This window comes from Oryctolagus cuniculus, chromosome 2, assembly GCF_964237555.1.
Source record: "Oryctolagus cuniculus chromosome 2, mOryCun1.1, whole genome shotgun sequence".
NCBI classification, from domain to species: Eukaryota; Metazoa; Chordata; class Mammalia; order Lagomorpha; family Leporidae; genus Oryctolagus; species Oryctolagus cuniculus.
The window spans coordinates 178,432,532-178,459,365 of NC_091433.1; the positions used below are offsets into that span (position 1 = coordinate 178,432,532).

At 47.5% G+C, this 26,834-nt stretch overlaps 2 protein-coding genes across 4 annotated transcripts in view; one reads left to right on the top strand and one right to left on the bottom strand.

Annotated features, from left to right (window-relative positions):
* Nucleotides 1-24,539, bottom strand: LOC100343197 (protein FAM228B). Of its 2 annotated transcripts, none has more exons than XM_051843186.2 (10): nucleotides 24,459-24,539; nucleotides 23,985-24,117; nucleotides 21,213-21,281; nucleotides 19,322-19,513; nucleotides 17,221-17,301; nucleotides 11,834-11,921; nucleotides 11,584-11,740; nucleotides 7,959-8,066; nucleotides 3,476-3,620; nucleotides 1-245 (listed from the first exon to the last, which is right to left on the bottom strand). In XM_051843186.2, exons 2-10 carry the CDS (start codon nucleotides 24,081-24,083, stop codon nucleotides 216-218), a joined length of 969 nt encoding a protein of 322 aa, XP_051699146.2. In that variant the 5' UTR covers nucleotides 24,084-24,117; nucleotides 24,459-24,539; the 3' UTR covers nucleotides 1-215. The 2 variants fall into 2 exon arrangements, with proteins under 2 accessions (XP_051699146.2, XP_008253020.2); XM_008254798.4 differs by lacking the exon at nucleotides 24,459-24,539 and adding an exon at nucleotides 24,245-24,383.
* The window catches only part of PFN4 (profilin family member 4), an 11,834-nt gene continuing 9,515 nt past the window's right edge, over nucleotides 24,516-26,834 (top strand). Inside the window, exons 1-3 of one of the 2 annotated variants that reach the window (XM_008254800.4) lie at nucleotides 24,516-24,757; nucleotides 25,269-25,408; nucleotides 25,805-25,942. In XM_008254800.4, the coding sequence (XP_008253022.1) occupies nucleotides 25,292-25,408; nucleotides 25,805-25,942 (255 nt within the window). In that variant the 5' untranslated portion in view covers nucleotides 24,516-24,757; nucleotides 25,269-25,291. Of the gene's footprint in view, nucleotides 24,872-25,268; nucleotides 25,409-25,804; nucleotides 25,943-26,834 lie in introns of both variants that reach the window. The other variant, XM_002710063.5, reaches the window with a different exon arrangement.

Sequence of the window (26,834 nt, forward strand, 5' to 3'; positions counted from 1 at the left end):
GCAGGTAGTTGTTATTTTTATTGAACAGCTGTTGGTACTTAGTATTGCCATTTCTTAATTATCACAGGCACTGAACTCAAAGATTAAAGCAAGTTTATTGCAGGTGCTTTTCTTGGCAACAGAACCATTCCTGAGTGCTTCCTTGGTCCTCACCATGAAGGCAGAGAATGTCCTCTGAGGCAGCCTCCTTCGTGTCCCCTTCCACCAGCCAAGGGTCAGGATGTGTGCTCCGTGGTTTCTAACACCTTCGAAGGTGACAAAAGAGAAGCACTGAGTGTGAACAGGGACGAGGGGCCTGCAGCGCAGTCTCCCGGCTAAGCCGAGCTGATCGCTCTGAGCCTTGCTCCTGCCGGAGCTGACACACCTCGCAGGCAGGCTCTCCCCTAAGCCTCCCCCCTCAGCCTTCCCCACTCTGTCCGCACTGAGCAGCACGTGCAGATTCAGGGAAAGCCAGCCTTACCACACACCGCACAGACCACTGGTTTGTGTACTGACTTGAGGGATCCCCTGTTGTCCTGCTCTCAGCCAGACATGGTCAGTGTCTGGAGTACTACATCACACTAGGACTGTTGTGATTTAGGAAACACTGGATTCTTTTTTGAAGTTGTATTTACAATTTATTTGAAAGGCAAAGTAATAGAGAGAGGAAGAGAGAGAGAGAAAGAGGGAGAGAGAGTGAGCTAGCTTTCGTCCTGAGTCACTACCTGAATGCCTGCAAGAGCCGGGGCTGGGCCAGGCCGAAGTCAGGCAGCAGAGCTGAGTGTGCATCTCCCCTGTGTGTTAGACCACCACCCCGAAGCTCTGCCAGACGAGAGCAGGCAGCTGGGTCTGTAGGCTGCAACACTAACCTCATCTTCACAAAAGCAAACGAATTCAAGGAACGATTGCCCAGACCCTTATCTGTTGTCTGAAAGCAGACTGCTGAATCTGATGCCTGGTACGGACAGTGCTGGGTGCCAAGGACTTTGATTACAGACGAGAAAAGTGTCCTGCAGCAGCTTTCTTGTGGTCAAAATGGACACAGAACAAGGTTCCGTCCCTCTGCACTTAGACACCGTCCAAGCCTTGGGGGAAGAGAAGCTGCCAAGTGCTGCCTGCTCTCTGGAGGAGTCGCCTCTGCCCGCAGAGCTGTCCTCAGAAGACATAAAAGACGAATGAAAGCAAGAGTGGAAACCTAAAGTGGTGGCACGGCAGGGACTGGAGAACAAAGGCAAAGGGCACTCAGAGCCGCCACTATTTCTGGGATGCTGACGCCGACAGCATTATGAATGCCAGCTCATTCTGCTTTGCAGCAGTGAGCGGCTGTTTCTACTATTGAGTCATTAAAAAGCTGGGAAAAGATAGGACCATGAAGAAATCTGAACTTTTTAGGATTTCTTTATTTGAAATGCAGAGTGACAGAGAAAGAGAGAGAGAGACCTTCCATCTGCTGGTTCACTCCCTAAATGGCCACGACAGCAGGGGTTGGGCCAGGGTGAAGGCAGGAACCAGGAACTCTGTCTAGGTCTCCCATGTAGGTGGCAGCCTCTACTGCTTTCCCAGGCACATTAGCAGGGCACTGGATTGGAAGTGAACCAAAAAGGACTTGAACCAGCGCTCCTATATGCGATGCTGGCATCTCAGCTACTAGCTTCACCGGCTGTGCCACAATGTTGGCCCTGAACTGTTTTTATAACAGTAAAATCTGGACAAAATAAAGATAAGTTGGCAGTACAGCAACTGAGAAAAAAAAAAAAAAAAAAGGACAGACATGGGATGATATTAAAACATGCAGTAAATGGAGATAAAACACAAAACGGGGCTGATGTTGTGATGCACTGAATTAAGCTGCCACCTGGGACTTCTACAGCCCTTTTTTTCAGAGTACCAGTTCAAGTCCCAGCTACGCTATCCCTGACCTAGCTCCCAGATAATGTACCTGGGAAGCACTGGAAAATGGCAAAAGTACTCAAGTTCCTACTACTGACAAGGAGAGCTGGATGAAGTTTCTGGCTTCTTGCTTCAGCCTGGCCCAGCCCTGGCCGTTGTGGGCATTTGGAGAGTAAACCAGTGGGTGGAAGATCTCTCTCTCTCTCTGTCATTCTGCCTTTCGAACAAATAAAAAGATATTTAAACACACACACACACACACACACACACACGAAGTTTTATAAAGTTATGGGGCTGGGGTTGTGGAACAGCAGGTTAAGCCATCACCTGCAGTGCTGACATCCCATATGGGTGCCAGTTTGAGTCCTCGCTGCTCCACTTCCAATCCAGCTCCCTGCTAGTGTGCCTGGGAAAGCCACAGAAGATGGCCCAACTGCTTGGACCCCTACTCCCAGGTGGGAGACTCAAGCGAAGTTCTAGGCTCCTGACATTGGCCTGGCTCAGCCCTGGCCATTGCGGCCATTTGGAGAGTGAACCAGTGGATGAGAGATCTCTTTATCTCCTTCTCTCTCTGTAAACTCTGCCTTTCAAATAAATAAATAAGTTGTAAAAATCAAATGAAATAGGACAGAAACCTAGACAGACCAGCTGCATCCTCAGAATACAAGTTGTACACAGACTGATTCCACCTGGGAGGTACAGGGGCTGTAGGGAGGGCTGTGACTTCTACACCCATTCCTGAGCTGTCCTCAGAGTGTCAGGCTGGGGACAAGAGGAGTCACAGGAGGAGCGGCACCGCTGGCTGGGATGCAGCAGGCAGAGCCGGTGGGGTGAGCACCATGTACATGTCAGAAGTGTGGTTGCTGGGAGGAGCAATCCGTGTGCTGTAAAACCTGTATTTCTATACATTTCACAGTTTCCATCTAGGGGCTTCTTAAATTTTACTATTTTAATTTATATTGGTCTTTTTATTTAATTTATTTGAAAGAGTTACAGAGAGAGAGAAATTTTCCATCTACTGGTTCACTCCCCAGATAGCTGCAATAGCCGGAGCAGGGCCAGGCCAAAGCCAGGAGCCAGGAGATTTATCCATGTCGCCCATGCTGCTTTTCCCAGGCCATTAGCAGGAAGCTGCATTAGAAGTGGAGCAGCCGGGATGTGAACCAGTGCCCATAGGGGATGCCAGCGTCACAGGCAGTGGCTTTACCTTATATGCCACAATCCCAGCCCTGAAAAATTTTCTACTTAACTGAAAGAAGGGAACAAAATTTGGAGCCTGGCTTGGGTATAGTAAGTGGTAAATGACAGAGAGATGGTGGACTCGAAGGGGAAAACTCAGGAGGGAGGGAGTCAGGGAAATCCTAGACAGTGCAGTCTACCCACACCCCAAGGGCGCCTCATGGTGCAGCTCCTCCAGGTGGCTGGGGACAGCTCTCTCCAGTCCCCTTGAATAAAGGACACCTGCCTCTCAGTTTCTTACACTCCTTTTTGAAGCGGGGCCCACGGCCTCCTCTCCTCAGAAGCTTGCCATACACAGTTCTCTGTTGCCCACGTTTGGGTATCGGCTGCTCTGTGTACTGCAACGCAGGACTCCCCCAGTTCTCACCATATCCTGGTCTCCATCCCTTTTCGCCTCCTGGCTGAGGTTCCAGAAAGAAAAGTGCCCTTCAGGGTTGGCCTCTTTGAGACTTGGACTCTTTCCCTCTGGATAATACGTAAGTTCTTTTTCCAGAAAGGATGGCCCTTGGCTTCTGTGGGGAAGAGCCAGAAGAGAAAATTCTCTTAACTCCCTATTCAACTGTAGCATTTAATATTTTTATTTAGATTTGAAGTGACGAGTTCTCTATGAATTTATGTATTCTTATGAAAAATAAGCCCAAGTAAGTGGTGTTACCTTGTCCTGACGGTAGCTCCATCTAAAGTCTCTTTGCTGCTTAGTCAAACAGCTGATGAAGGCCAGTGGGAGGGACAAGCAGCCTCCTCACAAGGTTGTCCTTCTTGCCTTGGAAAGGTCTAATTGTGCTAGAGACAAACGTGCCCCTCCACCCCTGCTGCCATACTTGAGATGCTTCCCTAGTTTATGGGAGAGGATCCAATTCTGCTTCCTTTGGAGAAAATTCATAGACTTAAGGCTCTAATCTAAAATATGTACCCCAGGTGCTCCAACAACACAATATCTGGGGTTTAAAATTTTTCATTATTGGCTGGTGCCCTGGCTCACTAGGCTAATCCTCCGCCTGTGGCGCTGGCACCCCGGGTTCTAGTCCCGGCTGGGGCGCCTGATTCTGTCCCGGTTGTTCCTCTTCCTGTCCAGCTCTCTGCTGTGGCCTGGGAAGGCAGTGGAGGATGGCCTAAGTTCTTGGGCCCTGCAACCGCATGGGGGACCAGGAGAAGCACCTGGCTCCTGGCTTCGGATCAGTGCGGTGCACCGGCCGTAGCGGCCATTTGGGGGGTGAACCAATGGAAGGAAGACCTTTCTCTCTGTCTCTCTCACTGTCTAACTCTGCCTGTCAAAAAAAAATTATTTATTTAAGAGACAGAGAGAGGGAGAGAAAGAACACCCTCCTACATGCTAATTCACTCTCCAAATGGTAACAACAGCTAAGGCTGGGCCAGGACTAACGTTGAGAGCAAGGCAGTCAATCCAGGTCTCCCACATGGGTGGCAGGAACCCAATTACTTCAGCCTGCACCACTGCCTCCCAGGGTCTGCCAGAGCCTGGAACGGAATCCAGTTACTCCCATGAGGGATGTGGGAATCTTAGCTGCTGGATTTACCCTGTTTCCCAACAGGGCAATATTCTCCTCATTTTGTTTGAGGACAAAATCTCTCCTTTTATACCATTTATGTACTTTAGACGGTATTGACTTCTTGATTATCCTGAAATCTTACCCCAATACATGTGACTGAGACCATGACAGCACTGTCAAGGACAATACTCCTTTGGATGCTTAACATACGGAGTGATCTGAATCATTCCGTCTTTTAAGGCCTCAGCTACCAAGCAGGTGGCTTAGGCTTGTTTTTTTTTTTTTTTTTTTTTTTTTTTTTTTTTTTTTTTGACAGGCAGAGTGGACAGTGAGAGAGAGAGAGACAGAGAGAAAGGTCTTCCTTTGCCGTTGGTTCACCCTCCAATGGCCGCCGCGGCCGGCGCACCGCGCTGATCCGATGGCAGGAGCCAGGAGCCAGGTGCTTTTCCTGGTCTCCCATGGGGTGCAGGGCCCAAGCACCTGGGCCATCCTCCACTGCACTCCCTGGCCACAGCAGAGGGCTGGCCTGGAAGAGGGACAACCGGGACAGAATCCGGCGCCCCGACCGGCGCCGCTAGGCGGAGGATTAGTTAGACTTGGTTTTAGTACTTCCTTTTGTTCCTTAGTTCCAGCTCCGAATCTAAAAACGAAGCAGCAGATTCTAAAACCATGGACAATGTCACGGACCCTGAGAAGTCCATGGTGGCCAGTGCCATCTTCAGCCGTCATTTATGTCCACTTTAAATCACTCACTCCTCACGAAGCAAGTGGCTGTTGCTGGTCAAACAGCAGAAAGCCCTCTAAAAGCCCTCTAAAAGCCCTCGGGCCTTATGAAGCGGATGCTGAGCCTTTAGAGGGAAACGGAAGAGCGACTACTGCAGCTTACTTGGGCCATGTTTTAGGAACACAGGATTGTAGGTCAACCTCCAATAAAACATACAGTGTAAGCTCATCTTCCACCTTGCTACGTTCTTTTTTTTTATTGTTATCAACACCTTTACTAAGATACATACCATAAAATTGACCCATTTTAAGTGTACAAGTTTTTTTGTTTTTTTTTTAATTGCATTTTTTTAAAGATTTATTTATTTAGTTGAAATTCAGAGTTACAGAGAGGAGAGGCAGAGAGACAGAGGTCTTCCATCCGCTGGCTCACTCCTCAATTGGCCACACCAGCCAGAGCTGTGCCAATCCAAACCAGGAGCCAGGAGCTTCCAGGTCTCCCACACAGGTGCAGGGGCCCAAGGACTTGGACCATCTTCTACTGCTTTCCCAGGCCATAGCAGAAAGCTGGATTGGAAGTGGAGCAGCCGGGACTCGAACTGGTGCCCATATAGGATGCCAGCACTACAGGCAGCAGCTTTACCCGTATGCAACAGCGCCAGCCCCAATGTACAAGATTTTGTGTATTTCCACCAGAGTCTGCAACTGTCAAAACCATCTAACTTAGAAATGGAGCTGATGCACCAGCCCCCAAACCTCATGCGTATTCACAGTCACGCCCCATTGCTGCCCCCAGCCTTAGGCAACCACTGTTTTACCCCTGTCTCTATAAATTTCCTTTTCCAAATATTTTACATGAAAAGGATCACATGCTATATGGCCTTATGTGATTGGCTTCCTTCCCTATATCTAATGGTTTGAAGCTCATCCATGCTGTAGCATGATCAGTACTTCTATCATTTTGTTGTTGTGGTGAACAACTGGTAGTCAATTTATTAACATGGTTGGTTGGCTTAGGCATCTGCAATGGTGACTTCAACTTCTACTCCTGGCTTACTTCCTGGATGGAAGTAATCTGCTTGACAACCTCGGAAGCACGGTGCAAGTCAAAGAGCCAGTGTGGGTTCTCATCTGGGACTGACCCCACGTCTCAGAACCTTCAGCACGAGGGGTTTTTCTTGTGATCGCAGTGTCTTGGAAGGCATCCAAACTGTCCTTCCGCTTTCAGATTCCTCTCCTTTGCTCCTCGGATGAAGTCAGCACACACCTTCTCCCGGACTTGACGTTGCTGCCGGTCAGGGGGTCCTAATTCAGTGAGTGGCCACCTCTGGTTCCGTGTGTGTCTTTCTGATAGCTTTAAAAGCCATGGCAGCCGGTGCCGCGGCTCACTAGGCTAATCCTCCACCTAGCGGCACCGGCACACGGGGTTCTAGTCCCGGTTGGGGTGCCAGATTCTGTCCTGGTTGCCCCTCTTCCAGGACAGCTCTCTGCTGTGGCCAGGGAGTGCAGTGGAGGATGGCCCAAGTGCTTGGGCTGTGCACCCCATGGGAGACCAGGAGAAGTACCTGGCTCCTGCCATCGGATCAGCGCAGTGCACCGGCCGCAGCTCACTGGCCGTGGCGGCCATTGGAGGGTGAACCAACGGAAAGGAAGACCTTTCTCTCTGTCTCCCTCTCTCACTGTCCACTCTGCCTGTCAAAAATAATAATAATAATAATAATAATAATAATAAAATAAAAGCCGTGGCTGAGGCACAGCTTCCTGCCCAACGTGTTCTTCAGTGGGAGTGAGCAACGTGAGTCAGGAGCAAGAGGATTCTGTGCAGCTAGCGCTAGCACGCCTTCCTCAGAAGACATCCTTCCTTTTAATTGTCAAACAGTATTCCACTGTATGGAACCACATTTTGTTCATCCATTCATCAACTGATGAACATCTGCGTTTCCACCGTTTAGGTATCGTGAACGATGCCACTGTGAACCTTGCTGTACTAGCCTTTATATGGGTATATGTTTTCATTTCTCCTGAGCAGAAATCTAGGGGTTGAACTGCGGGCTCACGTGGTAATTTAATGTTTAACATATTGGGAAATTGCCAAACTGTTTTCCAATGTTGCTGTACCATTTTACATTCCCTCCAGCGATGTCTGAAGAATCACATTACTTTTAAACAGACTGTTACAAGTTATATAGGATCTCTCGTAATTCTGTAACTAGTTAATTGAGATGACTCCCCATGTTACATGCATAGCAGCATGCACTTCTCTGGGTACAATATTGTAACCGTCGCTACCTACTAAAACCAGTCGCAAACTCCTCTTATTCTGTTCCAATTCAATCAAAAAATCTCCTAACATTTAGCCTTAGTACAAGTTGTCCACAATTTTTCCCCTGGTCCATGCTTGATATTTCTGAATGTGTGAGGTCCGCCTTCTTTAAAACCAGAAAAGCCAAAGGAAAGTTGCCAGCTCACCAGACACAGTGATGGGGGCTGCCTGATGTGCCACAGGGAGCCTGGAGTAGGCCCCACAGACTCCAGCAATTGGAAGGAAGGCAGGGGGTGGTAACTCTGCCAGGCATCTTAACTGAGAGGAAACAAGCTATGGAACAACAGGCTTACTTGTAAGTAACTTCTTTTTCTTTTTCGTGAGATTCCAGAAGACGAGGAGTTCTTGCCAAGGATTTCAAATCAAAACTGCTTTCATTGAAATTCACTTTCACTTTTAACCTTGAACAAGAAAATATGTGTGAGGATGCTTTCAAAACAACTGGATTATACTTATACAGAAATTGTAATATACTGACTGCTACATATATAGTCTCAAAATACCACTATTTCATACAGTTTTACATTTTGGATGAGATTAGGATTTTAAGAGTTTCTGAAACCATGATGGAAATTTATTTAATTGATTCACTGAGAACTAAGCATCACCTAGGCAAAGTTTACTGCACGCCCCATCCACTGAGAGCTGGTACTCCAATGTAAAAAGGAGCCTTTAAATAAACATTACCTTTTACAATGATAAACGTACAATGCTTTCCCCACTTTCGCTCCACTTCCCAGTCTCTCTTGCCATAGCAGGACAGACGGGTATATCAGGTCTTACACCCATGCAGGAGTTGACAGGAAGTACAAGACTGGCCCTGTGTAGAGCATCCCTTTAAATGGCATGGTGAAGATACAGACTGTAGTACAGCAGTGTTTAAAATGTTTAAAGAAAGAAAGGATTCAGTCACCAAGATAAGAATGCATTAAGAGCCCTCTGCGGGGCCAGCACAGTGGCTTAGAGAGTAAAGCTGCCACCTACAGTGCCGGCATCCCATATGGGCACCGGTTAGAGTTCCGGCTGCTCCACTCCTGATTCAGCTGTCTGCTTTGGCCTAGGAAAGCAGCGGAGTATGGCCTAAGTGCTTGGGTCCCTGTATCAGCATGGGAGACCCAGAAGAAGCTCCTGGCTCCTGACTTCGGATTGGCGCAGCTCTGGCAATTGTGGCCATTTGTGGAATGAACCAGCGGATAGAAGATCTCTGTCTCTCTCTGTAACTCTGCCTTTCAAATAAACAAATAAATCTTAAAAGGGGGGAGGGCAGCAGGCGCCGTGGCTTAGTAAGCTAAGCCCCAGCCTGTGGCATCAGCATCCCATATGGGCACCGTTTCAAGTCCCAGCTGATCTTCTTCCAATCCAGCTCTTTGCTATGACCTGGGAAAGCCGCAGAAGGTGGCCCAAATCTTGGGCCCACGCATCCATGTGGGAGACCTGGAAGAAGCTCCTGGCTCCTGACTTCAGATGGAGCCCAGCTGCAACCATTGTGGCCATTTGGGGAGTGAACCAGCAGATGGAAGACCTCTCTCTGCCTTTCCCTCTTTCTGTCTCTACCTCTCAAATACATAAACCTTTAAAAAAAGATCCCCCAGATGAACATGCATATTGAAAGATAGGAGGACTTAGGAAATTAAAATTTTAATATTCAATACAGTGAAGAGAGATTTCACAAACTAGAGGGAGCAGAAGCTTGGCAAAGTGGTTAAGACACCACTTGGGACATATACATCCCATATCAGAACACCTGGGTTCGAGTCCCAGCTCTGCTCTCTATTCTAGCTTCTTGTAATGCAGGTGATGGCTCAGGTAGATGGGTCCTTGCCACCCAATTAGGAAACCCAGATTGAGTTCCTGGTGTCGAGTTGGCCTAGCTCTGGCTTTTGCAGACATTTGGGGAGTGAACCACGGGATGGGAGGGCTCTGTCTTTCAAATAAATAAAATTTTTAAAAACAATTAGCAAATTGAAAAATATATTCAAGGAAATTACTTAAGGAGGTGAAAAATACAAAGGACATATTAAAAGATATGAAGTGTAAGGCGGGCACCGCAGCTCACTAGGCTAATCCTCCGCCTTGCGGCGCCAGCACACCGGGTTCTAGTCCCGGTCGGGGCACCGGATCCTGTCCCGGTTGCCCCTCTTCCAGGCCAGCTCTCTGCTGTGGCCAGGGAGTGCAGTGGAGGATGGCCCAAGTGCTTGGGCCCTGCACCCCATGGGAGATCAGGAGAAGCACCTGGCTCCTGCCATCGGATCAGCACGGTGCGCCGGCCGCGGCGGCCATTGGAGGGTGAACCAACGCAAAGGAAGACCTTTCTCTCTGTCTCTCTCTCTCACTGTCCACTCTGCCTGTCAAAAAAAAAAAGTAAAAAAAAAAAAAAAAGATATGAAGTGTACAGCCATATGTTCATGTAAAAATGAAATTAAGATATTCTGCTACCAAAAATCTTTGAAACCAATGCATGATTTTTCATAATGTGCATTCTCCATGATCTTTTTGAAGACCCTTTGTACAAGAAGATCTAATATACATCTAATTTGAGCCTAAAGCAGAATGGAAAAAAGTCAATGTTTAGGGGCTGGGGCTGTGGCATAGCAGTGTCAGCATCTCACATGGGTGCTGGTTTGAAACCCAGCTGCTCCAATTCTGATCCAACTCCCTGCTAATGGCCTGGAAAAAGTAGCAAAGATGGCCCAAGTGCTTGGAACCCTGCACCCCAGTGGGAAACCCAGAAGAAGCTCCTGGTTTCTGGCTTCAGCCTGACTGAACCCTAGCCATTGTAGCCATCTGAGGAGTGAACCAGAAAATGGAAGACCTCTCTCTGTCTCTGCCTCTCGCTCTGTAAAGAGTTTCAAATAAATAAATAAATATTTAAAAGACAGGAGGGGCCGGCACTGTGGCTTAACTGGTAAAGCTGCCACCTGCAGTGCCAGAATCTCATATGGGCACCGATTCAAGTCCTGGCTGCTCCACTTCCAATTCAGCTCTCTGTTATGGCCTGGGAAAGCAGTAGAAGATGGCCCAAGTCCTTGGGCCCCTGCACCCTCGTGGGGAACCAGAAAGAGGCTCCTGGCCCCTGGCTTCAGCTGTCACAGCTGTCTGAGGGGTGAACCAGCAGATGGAAGATCTCTCTTTCTCTCTGCCTCTGCCTCTCTGTAACTCTGACTTTCAAATAAATAAATAAATCTCTTAAAAATTTATCAAAGAGTTATGGCACTGTGGGTAGTATCAAATAGCTAATATATAACATATAATTAGGCCGGCGCTGCAGCTCAATAGATTGATCCTCCGCCTGCGGCGCCAGCACACCGGGTTCTAGTCCCTGTCCGGGTGCTGGATTCTGTCCCGGTTGCCCCTCTTCCAGGCCAGCTCTCTGCTGTGGCCCGGGAAGGCAGTGGAGGATGGCCCAAGTGCTTGGGCCCTGCACCTGCATGGGGGACCAGGAGAAGCACCTGACTCCTGGCTTCGGATCAGCATGGTGCGCCGGCCGCAGCGGCCATTGGAGGGTGAACCAACGGCAAAAGGAACACCTTTCTCTCTCTCTCTCTCTCTCTCTCTATCTACTCTGCCTGTCAAAAAAAAAAAAAAAAAAAGAAAGAAAGAAAGAAAGAAAAGAAAAGAAAATATTTGAAGTGAAATGGTCTAATGTCTCCCCAAAATGATCTAAGACATAAAACCACAGAAACAAAAGTCTCAAAGAACTCTTGGAAAGAAAAATACAGACACATTTTAGTCTACCTAATGAAAATCTTGAAAGCACCCAAGAAGAAAGAAAGATTATAACAGAGGAACAAAGAATTACAGTATACTTCTCACTGAAGAATGAATGATTTAAAAGTCATAACAATGGGACATTTTATATCACTGGTTTAAGAAATTTCAAAGCTCAAAAGGTTCTGTAGTTTCTGTGTTAACCATTACCTGCTCCTTTTACAAAATTCACTTTCAATGTATCTTGTAGGTAATTTAAGCCATTCATTTGGAGTCATAAAGTGCCTAGAAGTGGAAATTCTTGGGAATCTGGAATGCAGTTGGGCCTTCTCAACCTCTTTAAACTCTTTCATGGTATATATTTTGCCTGCAGGAAGATTAGTAATCTAAATTAGCACCTTAAATGTAACTGCCACTGCTCCTGGTCTATGAAATCACAGAACAGTGAGGGACTGAGTACCTGTCTCACACTGAAGAAGAGTTCTTTTCTCATCATCCTTATCACAGTGTGCTTTTTTCAAAGGATCACGAAATGGTGGCATGGTAACCTACAAGAAAAGCACTTGTTTGAGGACTGGGTTGCAGGTCTGAGTACTAAACATTTACTATCTATCCTAAGCATCCACATGTGCTCTTACAACAAAAGATTCAACAGTACATTATCCGGGCTGGCATGTCGGTAGTGGGTAAAGCTACCACCTGCAGTGCTGGCATCCCATATGGGCACCAGTTCAAGTCCCGGCTGCTCCACTTCTGATCCAGCTCTCTGCTATGGCCTGGGAAAGCAGTAGAAGATGGCCCAAGTCCTTGGGCACCTATACCCATGTGGGAGACCCAGAAGAAGCTCCTGGGTCCCAGCTTTGGATCGGCACAGCTCCAGCCTTTGTGGACATATATGGTCTTCCAGCAGATGGAAGACCAACCTCTTTCTCTCTCTCTCTCTCTCTTTCTCTCTCTCACTCACTCTCTCACTCACTCACTCACTCTTTCTGCCTCTGCCTATCTGTAACTCTGCCTTTCAAATAAATAAATATACATTATCTACATACTAATAGCTGGCTGGCATTTATACATTTAACACATCCCCAAGAGGTGGAACCCCTTGGTAACTCTGATCAAACTCAGCCAAAGAGGCAAGGTTAGCTCTTGCTTCTAAGAGTAGGTTCAGTCTTCAAGAATTATTTTAAAACATATATTGTCAAATTTGAAATTTTTATTTCCTATGTACAAAAGAAACAAATTTCCATATATTCATCTTTAACCCCTGTCTTCCATAATCAAATTATAACTCACAAATATGCAAAGCAAAAATAGTATTCAAAATGTAGATCATCTAAGAACCAAGGTATTGAAGTGCTAAATTTATTTTAATGGTCAACATTATCAATATCAAATGACCCCACATATGAAAATAGCAGTTCTACACATGAAAATAGCATCCAGCAACAGACATTCATGGTCTAGCCTAGTCACTGAAATTCTACCAGCTAAAAAGGTCATCCCTATATCTTTCTAATACAACAAAACTTATTTTTCTGAAATAGTTATAATATACATCAACACTATTTAGAGTTAAACTGCCCCCTGGAATTTTTCTTTTTTTAAAAGATTTATTTATTTTTATTTGAAAGTCAGAATTACACTGAGAGAGGAGAGGCAGAGAGAGAGAGAGAGAAGTCTTCCATCTGATGGTTCACTCCCCAATTGGCCACAGCGGCTGGAGCTGCGCCAATCCAAAGCCAGGAGCCAGGAGCTTCTTCCAGGTCTCCCATGTGGGTGCAGGGGCCCAAGGACTTGGGCCATCTTCCACTGCTATCCCAGGCCATAGCAGAGAGCTGGATCAGAAGAGGAGCAGCCGGGACTAGAACTGGCACCCATATGGGATGCTGGCACTTCAGGCCAGGGCATTAACCCGCTGCGCCACAGTGCCAGCCCCTGAAATTTTTCTTTTAAAAAGACTATAAAAAATGCTACTTATAAGATATTGGGAGACCGGCACTGAGGCACAGCAGGTTAAGTTGCCGTCCACAGTCCCGCATCCCGTAGAGGTGCTGGTTCATGTCCTAGAAGATTGTCCAAGTCCTCGGGCCACTGCACCTGTGTGGATGACCTGGATGAAGCTCCTGGCTCCTGCCTTGCAGCCATTTGGGGAGTGAGCCAGCAGATGGAATACCTCTCTCTGTGTTTCTCTCTATAAAAATCTGACTTCCAAAAAAAAAAAAAAAAAGATATTAAGGAAACATTATTCACTATAAAGAGATAAAAATAGCCCTGTCATTCTCAGATATTTGTATATTTGTTCGAAATTTTTATCAGCAGTGATAAGTCCTGAGGCTCGCGGGCCTCTACTGACAAGCACTTGTAGACCAGAAGAATCGAAATGGAAGTTTTGTAACTCAGTGGTTCTCCAGCTTTTGTATCAAGTCTTGTTGCTATTGTTATCTCCAAAGAACCTTTGTCTTTATGGGTTAGATCAACTAATACCATACTGGAAACTAAACTAAGAAAATTTTAAGTTTCTTAATTTTAAAACAACAAGTATATTATATTTAACACTTTTTAAGAAAAACAACTATAGTTTACAAAACAGTGAGATTTACATATCTATAACCATCTTTAATGTCTCACTTACTAGGAGACAGCTGAATTCTATCTGCTTCTGTATGTAATCTGTTGAGGTGTTACTTTTATTTGAAGTATGTGAAGAAAATCCACACAGAGACGTGGTCAGAATAGGAGGGAGTATTTTAATAGCCTTTTCTGAGCATTGTGGACTTTTCTTAGATATTACACCCAAAGTCAACAAGTAGTAGTTTCTTAAAAGTGAGTTATAATGTGGCATCTAAAGCCACATCAATGTATTTTTCATACTCTTCTACAGTAAAATCCATTGGTCTGTCATGCATTTTGAATGAATGTTTTCCCTATGCATGATTTTATAACATCATGGATTGATCATTGGGAAAAATTTAGAGCACTGAATTATGAAAGATCTTCTAAATGTATGCATTTCCTTATACAATCAAATAAAAGAACCACATCCATTAATACCAATACCAATCCCATACTCTGAGTACTGGGGTGCAGTCATAGTTATGATAGTCAATATATATTTTCCAGAATTCAGATGTCTTGCTTGAGAGCTTGCATTTTACCATTTGCAACAATACTGTCAGTTTTCCTTGAAGTGACAGACTCGTTTCATTCATTTTTCTAGAAAATGTCTGCCAGATATTTAAAACTTAATTACCATGCTTGTAAGTCACCCTTTCAAGTGAAAATGGTGTTTAGAAAAAAAAAAATCAGCCACTTGGGCTCACAGTTCAGGCAAGGATCCTCAAGCTCAGCAGGCAGCAGATGTGTTCTCTGAATACGTCCGTTCTAACAGAGAACATGAAAAGGCGCCCTGAAGGAGCGAGGTTTAGCACAACCCGCAACTTCTAAGGAGAGCTGCATTAAACAGGCGCAGAGAGAGGCTGAAGATTCATCTGAAGGAAAGGAATTGAGCCTCTGTCTTCCTGCAGTCCGCTCCACCTCACTCCCAGTTCATTTGGGTTGGGCTGAAGCCAGGTGCTGTGAGCCCTCTCCTGCCAGTGTTAAAAGAAGGGGCAGACTGATCCTTTCCTGTTCTGGGGACTGAAAGGTACAAAGTGACGGTGCACTGAGCATCGATAACCCTGAAGTTGGAATAAAGTCAAGGTTTGCAAACTCAGCAGTGGCTTACAGGGAAAGTTTTGAGCAGATGTCAGGCCCATAAAGAGCACAGGGCAGGGGCCAGCACTGTGGCGTAGCGGGTAAAGCTACAGTGCTGGCATCCCATATGGGTGCCGGTTTGCGTCCAGGCTGCTCCACTTCCGATCCAGCTCTCTGCTATGGCCTGGGAAAGCAGTAGAGGATGGACCAAGCCCTTGGGCCCCCACAATGGAAGAAGTTCCTGGCTCCTGCCATTAAAGCCATCTGGAGAGTGAACCAGAGGACGGAAGACACAATCTGTGTGTGTGTGTGTGTGTGTGTGTGCCTCTCCATAACTCTGCTTTTGGAATCCGGCCTGGAACACCTGAGACGCTATCTTGTGGAGTCTCTGCAGACTCTACGCCAGGGCCTGAGTGAGGAGATGTGGAATAGCAGTGCTGGGTCCACAGAGGGGAGAGCACCTGAGCCATGGCATTATGTGACCACAGGGAATAACAGCCATAGTGCAAATCTGACCTGGAACCAGAGATCTGCCCACCAAGAATTGGAAGTCTACGGGGCAGGCATTGTGGTTAAACCATGGCTTAGGGACCGGCGCCAAGGCTACCAGGCTAATCCTCCACCTGTGGCGCCGGCACACCAGGTTCTAGTCCCGATCAGGACGCCAGATTCTGTCCCAGTTGCTCCTCTTCCAGTCCAGCTCTCTGCTGTGGCCCGGGAGTGCAGTGGAGGATGGCCCAGGTCCTTGGGCCCTGCACCCACATGGGAGACCAGGAGGAAGCACCTGGCTCCTGGCTTCGGATAGGCACAGCGCACCAGCTGCAGCGCACCAGCCGTAGCGGCCACTTAGGGGGTGAACCAATGGAAAAAGGAAGACTTCTTTCTTTCTCTCTCTCTCTCTCTCTCTCTCTCTCTCTCTCTCTCTCTCTCACTGTCTTACTCTGCCTGTCAAAAGAAAAAAAAAAAAAAAACTATGGCTTAGGGTACCTACATCCCATATTGGAGGGCCTGGGATGGAATCCCACCTCCACCTCCAATCCAGCTTCCTGCCAATGCATACCCTAGAAGGCAGCACTGATGGATCAGTATTTGGGCTCCTGTCACCCACACAGGAGACCAAGATGGAGTTTCAAGCTCCTGACTTTGGCCTAACCCAGCTCTAGTTATTGCAGGCATTTGGGGAGTGAACCACAGGATGAACGGTTTCTCTCTCTCTCCCTCCCTCCCCTACCTTTCAAATACATAAAGATAAATTAAACTTTAAGAATTGAAAGTCAGGGGGCCGACGATGTGGCTTAACGGGTAAAGCCGCCACCTGCAGTGCCGGCATCCCTTGTGAGTGCCGATTTGAATCTGGGGTGCTCCACTTCCCATCCAGCTCTCTGCTGTGGCCTTGGAAAGCAGTGGAGGATGGCCCAAATCCTTGGGCCCCTGCACCCATGTGGGAAAGCTGGAGGAAACTCCTGGCTCCTGGCTTCAGATCAGTGCAGCCCCGGCTATTGTAGCCATCCGGGGAGTGAACCAACAGACGGGAGATACCTCTCTCTCTCTCTCTCTCTCTTCCTCTGCCTCTCCTTCTCTCTCTGTGTAACTCTGACTTTCAAGTAAATAAATCTTAAAAAAAAAAAAAAAAAAAGAAAAGAAAGAAAGTCGGGCTGGCATTGTGGCACAGTGGGCTAAGCCACAGCCTGTGCTACTAGCATCTCATATGAACATTGATTCAAGTCTGAGCTGCTCCACTTCCAATCCAGCTCCCTGCTAATTTCACCTGGGAAAGCAAGAGAAAATGGTCCAAGTGCTTGGGCCCCTGCACCCATATGGGAGACCCGGATGGAGTTCTCTATGCTCTGACTTTGACCTGGCCCAGTCCATGCTGTTGCACTCATCTGAGGAGTGAATCAGCAGATGGAAGACCTCTCTCTCTGTTTCACTCCATCTGTGACTCTAAGTAAGTGAATGAATCTGTTTAAAAAATTTTACTTTGGCCCTTGATTTTTTTTGTTTCTTTATGAACACATTTCATATGGAGATATGAAACTATTCCTAAAGTAAGATTTTATTTTTAGAGACCCATTAAAAGACTACTCAAATATTAGGGCTGTTCACAACAGCCAAACACATAATACCAAAGTTAAAATTAGAAATCCACCCTACCTTCAGAAAACTGGGGTCCTTTCTGCTCATATAAAAAGGATCATACTCTTTTGGATCGTAATGTTCTATAAAGGCATTTCCCTGTTGGAAGAAAACAAAGGTATATATGAGAATAGAGGTGAGCAGTTAATTTGAGCCTAATAGGACCCAAGGATCAACACACAGTCCCATTCTTAGGCTTTAAAGCACATGAATGACATCTATACAAAATTTGCAAGATTTTAATAGGAATGTTGGAACACTAAACATTATTAGAATGTGTTTTTGAATGCTTACTAGTCAAGTATTTTATTTTTTTTAATTTAAGAACTTTTCAAATAATAAAGCTCCAGAACAAAAGAAAAATATCCTGAACCAAAGGCCCACATTTTATAAATGGATAAATTAGTAGTTACATGGGGAAAAAAAATGAAAATGGTCCTGAAGTACAGTTAAATCCAGACCCAATTTTACTCCTCCATTCTCCCCATGTGCTCTGGATTTAGTAATACTTCATTGTGACACAGCTGCTGCTTAGTATGCCCACATCCCAGTACAGAGTGCCCAGTCTGAGTCCTGGCTCCTCCACTTCCAATCCAGCTCCCTGCTAATGAACTTGGTGGGAAAGTAGCAAATGATGAGACCTGGACAGAATTCGGGGCTCCTGGATTCAGCCTGGCACAGTCCTGAGCAGTGGCCCAGTGGACGGAGGATTGATCTGTCTCTCTCTCACTGTGCCTTTCTTTTTTTTTTTTTTTTTTAATTTTTTTTTTTAAATTTTTTTTTTTTTTTTGACAGGCCGAGTGGACAGTGAGAAAGAGAGACAGAGAGAAAGGTCTTCCTTTTGCCGTTGGTTCACCCTCCAATGGCCGCCGCGACCAGCGCACTGCGGCTGGCGCACCGCGCTGATCCAATGGCAGGAGCCAGGTGCTTCTCCTGGTCTCCCATGGGGTGCAGGGCCCAAGCACCTGGGCCATCCTCCACTGCACTCCCTGGCCACAGCAGAGAGCTGGCCTGGAAGAGGGGCAACCGGGACAGAATCCGGTGCCCTGATCACTGTGCCTTTCAAACAAATAGATCTTTATAAATAAATAAATAAGAGTTCTTCATGTTATAACAGTATAGATTGCACACATATATACAGGGGTAAGAAGCAAGTTGTTTGGGTAAAACAAGAGTAACCATAGTTTTTATTTTTTGTTTTTGTTTTTGTTAATATTATTTATGTATTTATTTGAATGGCAGAGTTACAGAGAGAGAGGAAGAGAGAGATCGTCCATCTGGTTCACTCCCCAAATGGCCACAGTGACCAGGGCTGGGCCAGTCTGAAGCCAGAAGCTTTATCCAGGTCTCCCATGTGGGTGGCGGGCCCAAGATGTTGGGCCATCTGCTGCTGCTTTTCCAGGCACAATAGCAGGGAGCTGAATCAGAAGTGGAACAGCCAGGACTCAAACCAGCACCCATAAGGGATGCTGACCTGCTACAAGGCCGGCCCCAACTATTGTTTTTAACTTCTGAAAGGCAGAGACAGATATCTCATCTGCTGGTTCATCCCCTCAAATGCCTGCAATTGCTAGGGTTTAGACAGTCTGAAGCCAGGAGGTAGAAACTCCATCTAGGTCTCCCACATAGGTGGAAGGGACTCAACTACCGGAGTGCATTAGCTGGAAGCTGGAAATGGGAAGCAGAGCTGGGACCCAGATTCAGGCAGCACAAGCAGTATCTCAACAACTATATCACGCCAGTGTTGTGGGGCAGCAGGTTAAACCAGAGCCTGCAGCACCAGCATCCCATATGGGCACTGGTTTGAGTCCCAGCTGCTCCACTTCCAATCCAACTCCCTGCTCATGTTCCTGGGAAAGCAGTGGAGCATGGCCCAAGTCCTTGGGCCCCCGCACCCACACGAGAGACTCAGAAGTTCCTGGCTCTTGGCTTTGACCTGGCCCAGCCCCAGTTGTTGAGACCACTTGGAGAGTGAACCAGCAGATGGAAGATCTCCCTCTCTGTGACTCTGCCTTCCCAATAGATAAATAAATATTTTTTAAAAAATACATCAGATATTTGTCCTGCTAAATATAGTTTTTAAACCAACTAAAAAAAGTATCAGATGATCTCTTAGTACCTTCTTATTTACATATTTTAGGAAACTATCGAGTTCCTCTTGTCTCCTTTTTTTAATCTTCTTATGTGAACCAATTTTTTCTAAGATTTTCTTCTGGAGAGGATCTGCCACGTTGTCGACCCATCTTTTATGTAACATCTCTTTCTTTCTTGCCTTTAAGAAGTCATAATGCTGTAAATACTTGTCTAGTTCCTAGAAAACAGGGATAGAAAAGACAAATACATTATCCTGAAGCTTCACTGTTCTAAAATGTTCTAGTGCTCAAACTTTGTAAGTTTATTCCTAAGAATAACCCACAAGGGCATTCATTAATTCAGTCATTTATTTGGCTTGTCCTGTTTGATGCATACTATGTTGGAAATGAGCGATACATAAGTAATTGAGACGACATGTCTGCTCTCCTCAGAGACAGACTGAAAAGCAAATCTATAAAATAGAGGGAGTAGGGACAGTGTACTAAAACAGACATACACTTACTTGTGTATGTATGACATAGTTTACAGTAACTGAAGACACAAAGGAGAGAAAAACCATTTTCTAGAGTCCTAAAAGATTTCCAGTTTGGTTGTACCTCAAAAACATAAACAGAATTACTATATGGCCCAGGAGTTCCACTCCTGGATGCATACCAAAAAATTAAAATAGGGATTCAAATAGGTATTTGTTCACTGCTGCAGTGTCCATAAGAGCCAAAAGGTGGAAACAACCCAGGTTCCACCAATAGATGGATAAATAAAACCTGGTCGACACATACAATGGAATAGCATTCAGCCAAAAAAGGAATGGCGCTCTGACCCCTGCTACACCATGGACAAACCTTGAAAACAATGTGCCAAAGTGAAACAAGTCAGACACAAAAGGTCAAATAATGTGACATCCCACATAGATGAACTAGCTAGAGGGGCAGAGTCATGAAGACAAAACCAGAGATTCAGGGGAGGGAAACGAGTTATTGCTTATTGGGCACAAAGTTTCAGTTTGGGGTAATGAAAAGGTTTTAGAAATAAACTGATGGTCATATATCACTGTGAATATAATTAATGTCACTGAATGGTACATGTAAAAATTGTTAAAATGCTAATTTTATGTTGTATATATTTTATCAGAGTGGGAAAAGAATTTTAAAGGAGAAAGACATTTGGGCTGGGCCATAAAAATGGGGAGTTATTCAGGAAGAGAAGGGGTGCAAGAGAACAAGCAAGAGCATTCTATGAAATAAGAGTGAAGAGGCACAGCCTGCTCCAAACGGTAAGTTGCCTGCAAAGATGACACCTGATTAGGTCATAAACTAATTCCTCCTCACCCACCTGTCACGTATCGAGGAAGTCCCATGGTTACTGGGATCAACTGAAATTCAGAATGAAAACAGGAAGACATTAAGAGTACTGCGTCTCTCTTTGCCATGGCTCTCCCTACCTCAGGCCACAGAATATTCAGCCTCTACCAGTGATAACTCCTGTTTAAAGAACTCTAAGGAAAATTCCTAAAAACAGATGACCAGTTTCGGCATACTTCACCTGGATGTTCTTGTTTAATTAGGTTCATTCTGCTGCAATTAAACCTTGTGCTTATCTGTGGATACCTAAGTAACAATTAGTGTATTCTCATAATAGTTCTTAAGGACCAGCTCATTCCTGATGTCTGCAGAATCCCACAGAGACGAAGGAGCAAGTAGGCAAATGTGCTCCCGCTGCATGTGGTGAAGGTATCTCCTGAAGTGCGGGAAGACAGGGAGTCCCTACCTCAGAGCCTAAACAGGAATCCAAGGTGCTAATGAGTGCTTTTAATTTTAATTTTATATTTTTAGTATTTCTAAAATACAGAGTACAGTGCATCTAAAAGGGAAAAAATTCAATTTTCACTGAGCTGCATTCTGATAACCAATTCTTACCTTAATCATATAGTTTTCTCTGTATAGTATCGACTGAATGGCTGCATCTGTGTCTTCTTTAGCTAAGGACTAAAAGGACAGAATTAAGCTTTGAAAACTTTAAATTATTAGTACTATCTGGACTTACTGTACTTTATGTAAAAGACATATCTCTGAAAAGTTCCCTATAAAACCTTTTTTTTTTTTTTTTTTTTGACAGGCAGAGTGGACAGTGAGAGAGAGAGACAGAGAGAAAGGTCTTCCTTTTGCCGTTGGTTCACCCTCCAGTGGCCGCCGCGGCTGGTGCGCTGCGGCCGGCGCACCGGGCTGATCTGATGGCAGGAGCCAGGTGCTTCTCCTGGTCTCCCATGGGGTGCAGGGTCCAAGCACCTGGGCCATCCTCCACTGCACTCCCTGGCCACAGCAGAGAGCTGGCCTGGAAGAGGGGCAACCGGGACAGAATCCAGCGCCCCGACTGGGACTAGAACCCGGTGTGCCGGCACCGCAAGGCGGAGGATTAGCCTATTGAGCCGCGGGGTTGGCCAAAACCAATTTTTTAGAAGATTTATTTATTTGAGAGGCAGAGTTACAGAGAAAGAGAGAGAGAGAGAGAGAGGTCTTCCATCCGCTGGTTCACTCCCCATATGGCTGCAATGGCCGGACCTGGGCCAATCTGAAGCCAGGAGCAAGGAGCTTCTTCCGGGTCTCCCACGTGGGTGCAGGGGCCCAAACATTTGGGCCATCTTCCACTGCCTTCCCAGGTCACTCTCAGAGAGCTGGATCGGAAGGGGAGCAACTGGGACACGAACTGGCACCCATAATGGGATGCTGGCATCACAGGTGGCAGCTTAACCTACTATGCCACGGCAGCTCAATTACTTGAGCCCTCGCCACTGCCTCCCAGGGTCTACACTGGCAAGAAGCTGGAGTCAGGAGCTGGAAATCAAATGCACATACTCCGATGTGGCAATCTGGCATCTTAATCAATAGACCATACATTGGATCCCCTGGCTGTGATCCTGTTTTTGTTTAAGATTTAGTTATGAGCCGGCGCTGCGGTTCACTAGGCTAATCCTCCACTTAGCGGCGCCGGCACACCGGGTTCTAGTCCCGGTCGGGGTGCCGGATTCTGTCCCGGTTGCCCCTCTTCCAGGCCAGCTCTCTGCTGTGGCCTGGAAAGGCAGTGGAGGATGGCCCAGGTGCTTGGGCCCTGCACCCCATGGGAGACCAGGAGAAGCACGTGGCTCCTGCCATCGGATCAGCGCGGTGCGCCGGCCGCAGCGCACCAGCCGTGGCAGCCATTGGAGGGTGAACCAACGGCAAAAAGGAAGACCTTTCTCTCTGTCTGTCTCTCTCTCACTGTCCACTCTGCCTGTCAAAAAAAAAAAAAAAGATTTAGTTATTTATTTGAAAGGCATATTTACAGACAGAAAGAGGGAGAGACAGAGAGAGAGGTCTTTCATCCACTGGTTCACTCCCAAAATGGCCACAATGGCTGCAACTGGGCCAGTCTGAAGCCAGGAGCCAGAAGCTTCTTCTGGGTCTCCCACATGAGTGCAGGGGCCCAGGCACTTGGGGCATCTTCCACTGCTTTCTCAGGTGCATCAGGAGGGAGCTGGATAGGGGAACAGCTGGGACTCAAACTGGTGCCCATATGAGATGCTGGCACTGCAGGTGGCAGCTTTACCCACTATGCCACAAGGGCAGCTCTGATTTTGTTTTTATTAATTTGAAATTCAGAGAGAGAGAGAGAGAAAACTTCCATCTGCTGATTCACTCCCAAGATGGCAGCAATAGCCAAGTCTGGGCCATCCGGAAGCTAGGAACCAGGGACTCCATCTGGGTCTCCCATACGGGTGGCAAGGACCCACACAACCTGGGCCATTCTCTTACTCTCTCTCCCACATACATTAGCAGTAAGCTGGATCAGAAAAGAATAGCCAGGTCTCAAACCAGCATTCCAATATGGGTTGCTGGCATTGCAAGTAGCAGCTTAAACCAAAGTATGGATACATTCAGTGACAGGGATAAATTGCAAACTAATTATGCTGAGTTAAAGAAGCCAGACAAAATACAGACTGTAAGATTCCATTTGTATAAAATGTTTAAATGCAAACTAAACTATAGTGACAGCAAAGCACTGGGTTGGGGGGGGAGGGTTCTGGGGTATTCAGTGTGTTCATTGTCTTGATTGTGATGGTTTCATGGGGGTATAAATGCATCAAAACCTTCAAATCATGGGAGGGTGTGTGGCGCCAGCTTGGTAAGCCCACATTCCATACCGGGTGTCTGGCTTTGAGTCCCAGCGTGTTTTCAGATTCCAGCTTCCTGCTTATGTGCACCGGGGAGGCAGCAGGTGACAGCTCAAGCAGCTGGGTCCCTGCCCCACCTGCCACCCCTGTGGGAGACCTGGATCGGGTTCCAGGCTCCCAGTGTCAGCCCTCAGCTGGCCCTGGCTGTTAAGGGGATCTAGGGAGTGAATCAGCAGATGGAAATTCTTGTCTGTGTCTCTGATTTTCAAGTAAATAAGCATGATTATCAAACTGTACATATATGCAGTTTACTGTATATCAATCATTACCTTAATAAAGCTTAGAAAACAAATTACAAGCAGTACTTCAAAATAAACTTTAGTGTTGTTAAATTAGAAAAAGTACATTCACCAATGGCCTACGAATCCACTTTAAGAAACCAGAAAATGAGCAAAGTAAAAGTTAGCAGAGATGAAATAGAAAAATCAAGTCACTTTGCAGCCAAGTATACAAGAACCTCACAAACGCCACCCTCTTATACCTCCATAAAGGAAAGCGTCTGCGGCTCCAGCCATTCTTTGGAGCTCTTGATCTTGGGAAGTGTGCTAGGAATCAGATCATCACTGTATACATTTTCCATTGTGGTCACACCAACAACGAAGCCCCTAGAAAAACTAGAAAATTGCCTATTCAGTAGCGAAAATTCACAATCTTCGGCGGCTGCTTGCCACTTTCTGGCTACGGAAGCACAGCCCGAGCTGCTCAGGGAAGGCAGCGAGGGGGCTTTCGGGCCGAGCGAACCTGTCTTCGAGCTTTGACCGGCCCAAGGCCTGAGAAAGACGCGGTCCTTAAGGCTTGGCTCCTCTGCTGAGCCCCAAGGCCCTGCGCCCAGGCCCCTGCTCGCACCAGCCCCCAGGACGCCTGCGGCCACGCCAAGGCTCCCCAGCTCCCCTCCCGCGGCCCGCCAAGCCCTCGGCTCTCCGGCACCACGGGGGAACCCAGCCCGCGACCCAACTCGAGCCCGTGGCTTCGGAACGCGACCAGGTTCGCGTCCTGCGTCTCCCGGACGCCGGCTCCGCGCGCCGCCTCCGCCGCGGAGGACGACAACGAGTCCGCGCGCGCGCGGGGCCCCGCGGCGCACCTGCTCGCGGTTTCCCCTCGAGGTTCACGAAAGGGGCTGCGGTCCCGGCTTCTCGGTGACGGGCAGCGGTCCCAGCCAGTGCCGCCGCGGCCGTTGACGGGCAGGTCGGCGGCAGCCCGTTCCTAGAGCGCCCAGCGCCTCAGCCAGGCGGCGTGAGCTCCCCCAGGGCCCGGGTCCGTGATATGCGACGCTTCAGCCACATCAGCCCCCACCCCCGCCTCCCGTGTCCCCAAACCCGCGTGAACGAAGCCCCCCGAAGGGAAGCGGCGTCGGGAGACATTGTGGAGGTGGGCCAAGTGCCTGGAAGGTGTCTAGGCGGCTGGGCGAGCGGCGCCATGGCCACCGTGGGAGCTGAGGGCGGTCCACGGCTCGTGCGCGGCACTCCTCACTTAGTGCCTCTCCAGCCTGGGTGGCTGTGGGCTTGCGGGTTGGTTTGTACAATCCCAGCTGAGCCTCTCGCAAGCCATTGACACAGCGCTGAAATTAAGAAGCTGTGAGCGTTGCAAACTCAACCTGATAACCAGCTCTGTGCGAATGCCCCACGATGTCCACTTCCTCCTGGAGCCCTGGTGGACACCACTGGGTGCCTGCCCTCCCGTTCGCTCTTCGTCTTTCCTGAGTGCGCGTGCGACTCTGAAGTGTCTCGGGGTCTTCCGTATTCACCTGTCTTGTCTTTCCCCACAGTCGCCCGTGGGAGCCGAGGGGGCATGAGCCACCTGCAGACGCTGCTGTTAGACACCCTCCTGGGGACCAAGCACGTGGACTGTGCCGCGCTCATCAAGATCCAGGAGCGGACCCTGTGTGTGGCATCGCCGGGATTCAATGTAGGAGAAAAAAAAAAAAAAAAAAAGGCAAAACAAAATAAACAAAAAACCTCGGGAATAAGCCTTTTAAACAAACTTTAAAAACCCTGGTAGATATTTTAGGTTTCTGGGCCACGTAGCCTGTATCAGAACCACTCAACTCTGCAGATGTCTATAATGGAAAAGCAGCGGTGGACAATGAAAGAAGGGGTGTGTCAGGGTTCCAATCAAATGTTACCTTGTAGACCTGAAATTTTAATTCCGTGTCATTTTCATGTGTCACAAGCTGTTGTTCTTTTGATCTGTACACCACTACAACGTGTGAAAGCTGTTCTCAGCTTGCAGGCCATACAGACCAGGCAGTGGGCCAGATTTGGCTTCCTGCTGGCTCCTGGTCTAACCACTGAACTTCTACAGGTAATGCCAAGTGATGTCCGAACTCTTGTGAATGGATTCGCCAAAAACCCCTTGCAGGCCCGAAGAGAAGGGCTGTATTTCAAGGAAAAGGACTACAAATGTGTCCGGGCAGATGAAAATTCTCTTTACGCTAAGAATGTGAGTATTCAAGATTTGAAGACAGCTGGCCAAAAACCTTAGGAAAGGAATTTGTCGCCAGTGCTCTTTTTCCCTCCAGATCCCCTATAAGCTTGGGGCCGGCGCTGTGGCACAGTGGGTTAAAGCCCTGGCCTGAAGTGCTGGCATCCCATATGGGCGCTGGTTCTAGTCCTGGCTGCTCCTCTTCCGATCCAGCTCTCTGCTATGGCCTGGGAAAGCAGTAGAAGATGGCCCAAGTCCTTGGGCCTCTGCACCCATGTGGGAGACCCGGAGGAGGCTGCTGGCTCCTGGCTTTGGATTGGCACAGCTCCGGCCTTTGCAGCCAATTGGGGAGTGAACCAACGGATGGAAGACCTCTCTCTCTGCCTCTCCTCTCTCTGTGTAACTCTGACTTTCAAATAAATAAATCTTTTTTTTTTTTTTTTTTTTTTTGACAGGCAGAGTGGACAGTGAGAGAGAGAGACAGAGAGAAAGGTCTTCCTTTGCCGTCGGTTCACCCTCCAATGGCCGCCGCGGCCGGCGCACTGCGGCCGGCGCACCGCACTGATCCGATGGCAGGAGCCAGGAGCCAGGTGCTTTTCCTGGTCTCCCATGGGGTGCAGGGCCCAAGCACCTGGGCCATCCTCCACTGCACTCCCTGGCCACAGCAGAGGGCTGGCCTGGAAGAGGAGCAACCGGGACAGAATCCGGCGCCCCGACCGGGACTAGAACCCGGTGTGCCGGCGCCGCTAGGCGGAGGATTAGCCTAGTGAGCCGCGGCGCTGGCCAATAAAGTAAATCTTAAAAAAAAAAAAAAAAAAAAAAAACCACAGTGGAAGCTCATGACTGCCTCAGGGCGGTGTCTGAGACCACAGCCTCCTGTAAGTACTCTTGGAGAGTGGTTTTAATGCTC

Coding starts and splice junctions, on each gene's coding strand:
- LOC100343197 (XM_051843186.2), bottom strand. CDS start 24,083: ATGGAAAATGTATACAGTGATGATCTGATTCCTAGCACACTTCCCAAG. Junction 21,282..23,984: donor AGACGCTTTCCTTTATGGAG/GTATAAGAGGGT, acceptor CTGTCCTTTTAG/TCCTTAGCTAAAGAAGACAC. Junction 246..3,475: donor GGGATGGAGACCAGGATATG/GTGAGAACTGGG, acceptor TCACCTTCGAAG/GTGTTAGAAACCACGGAGCA.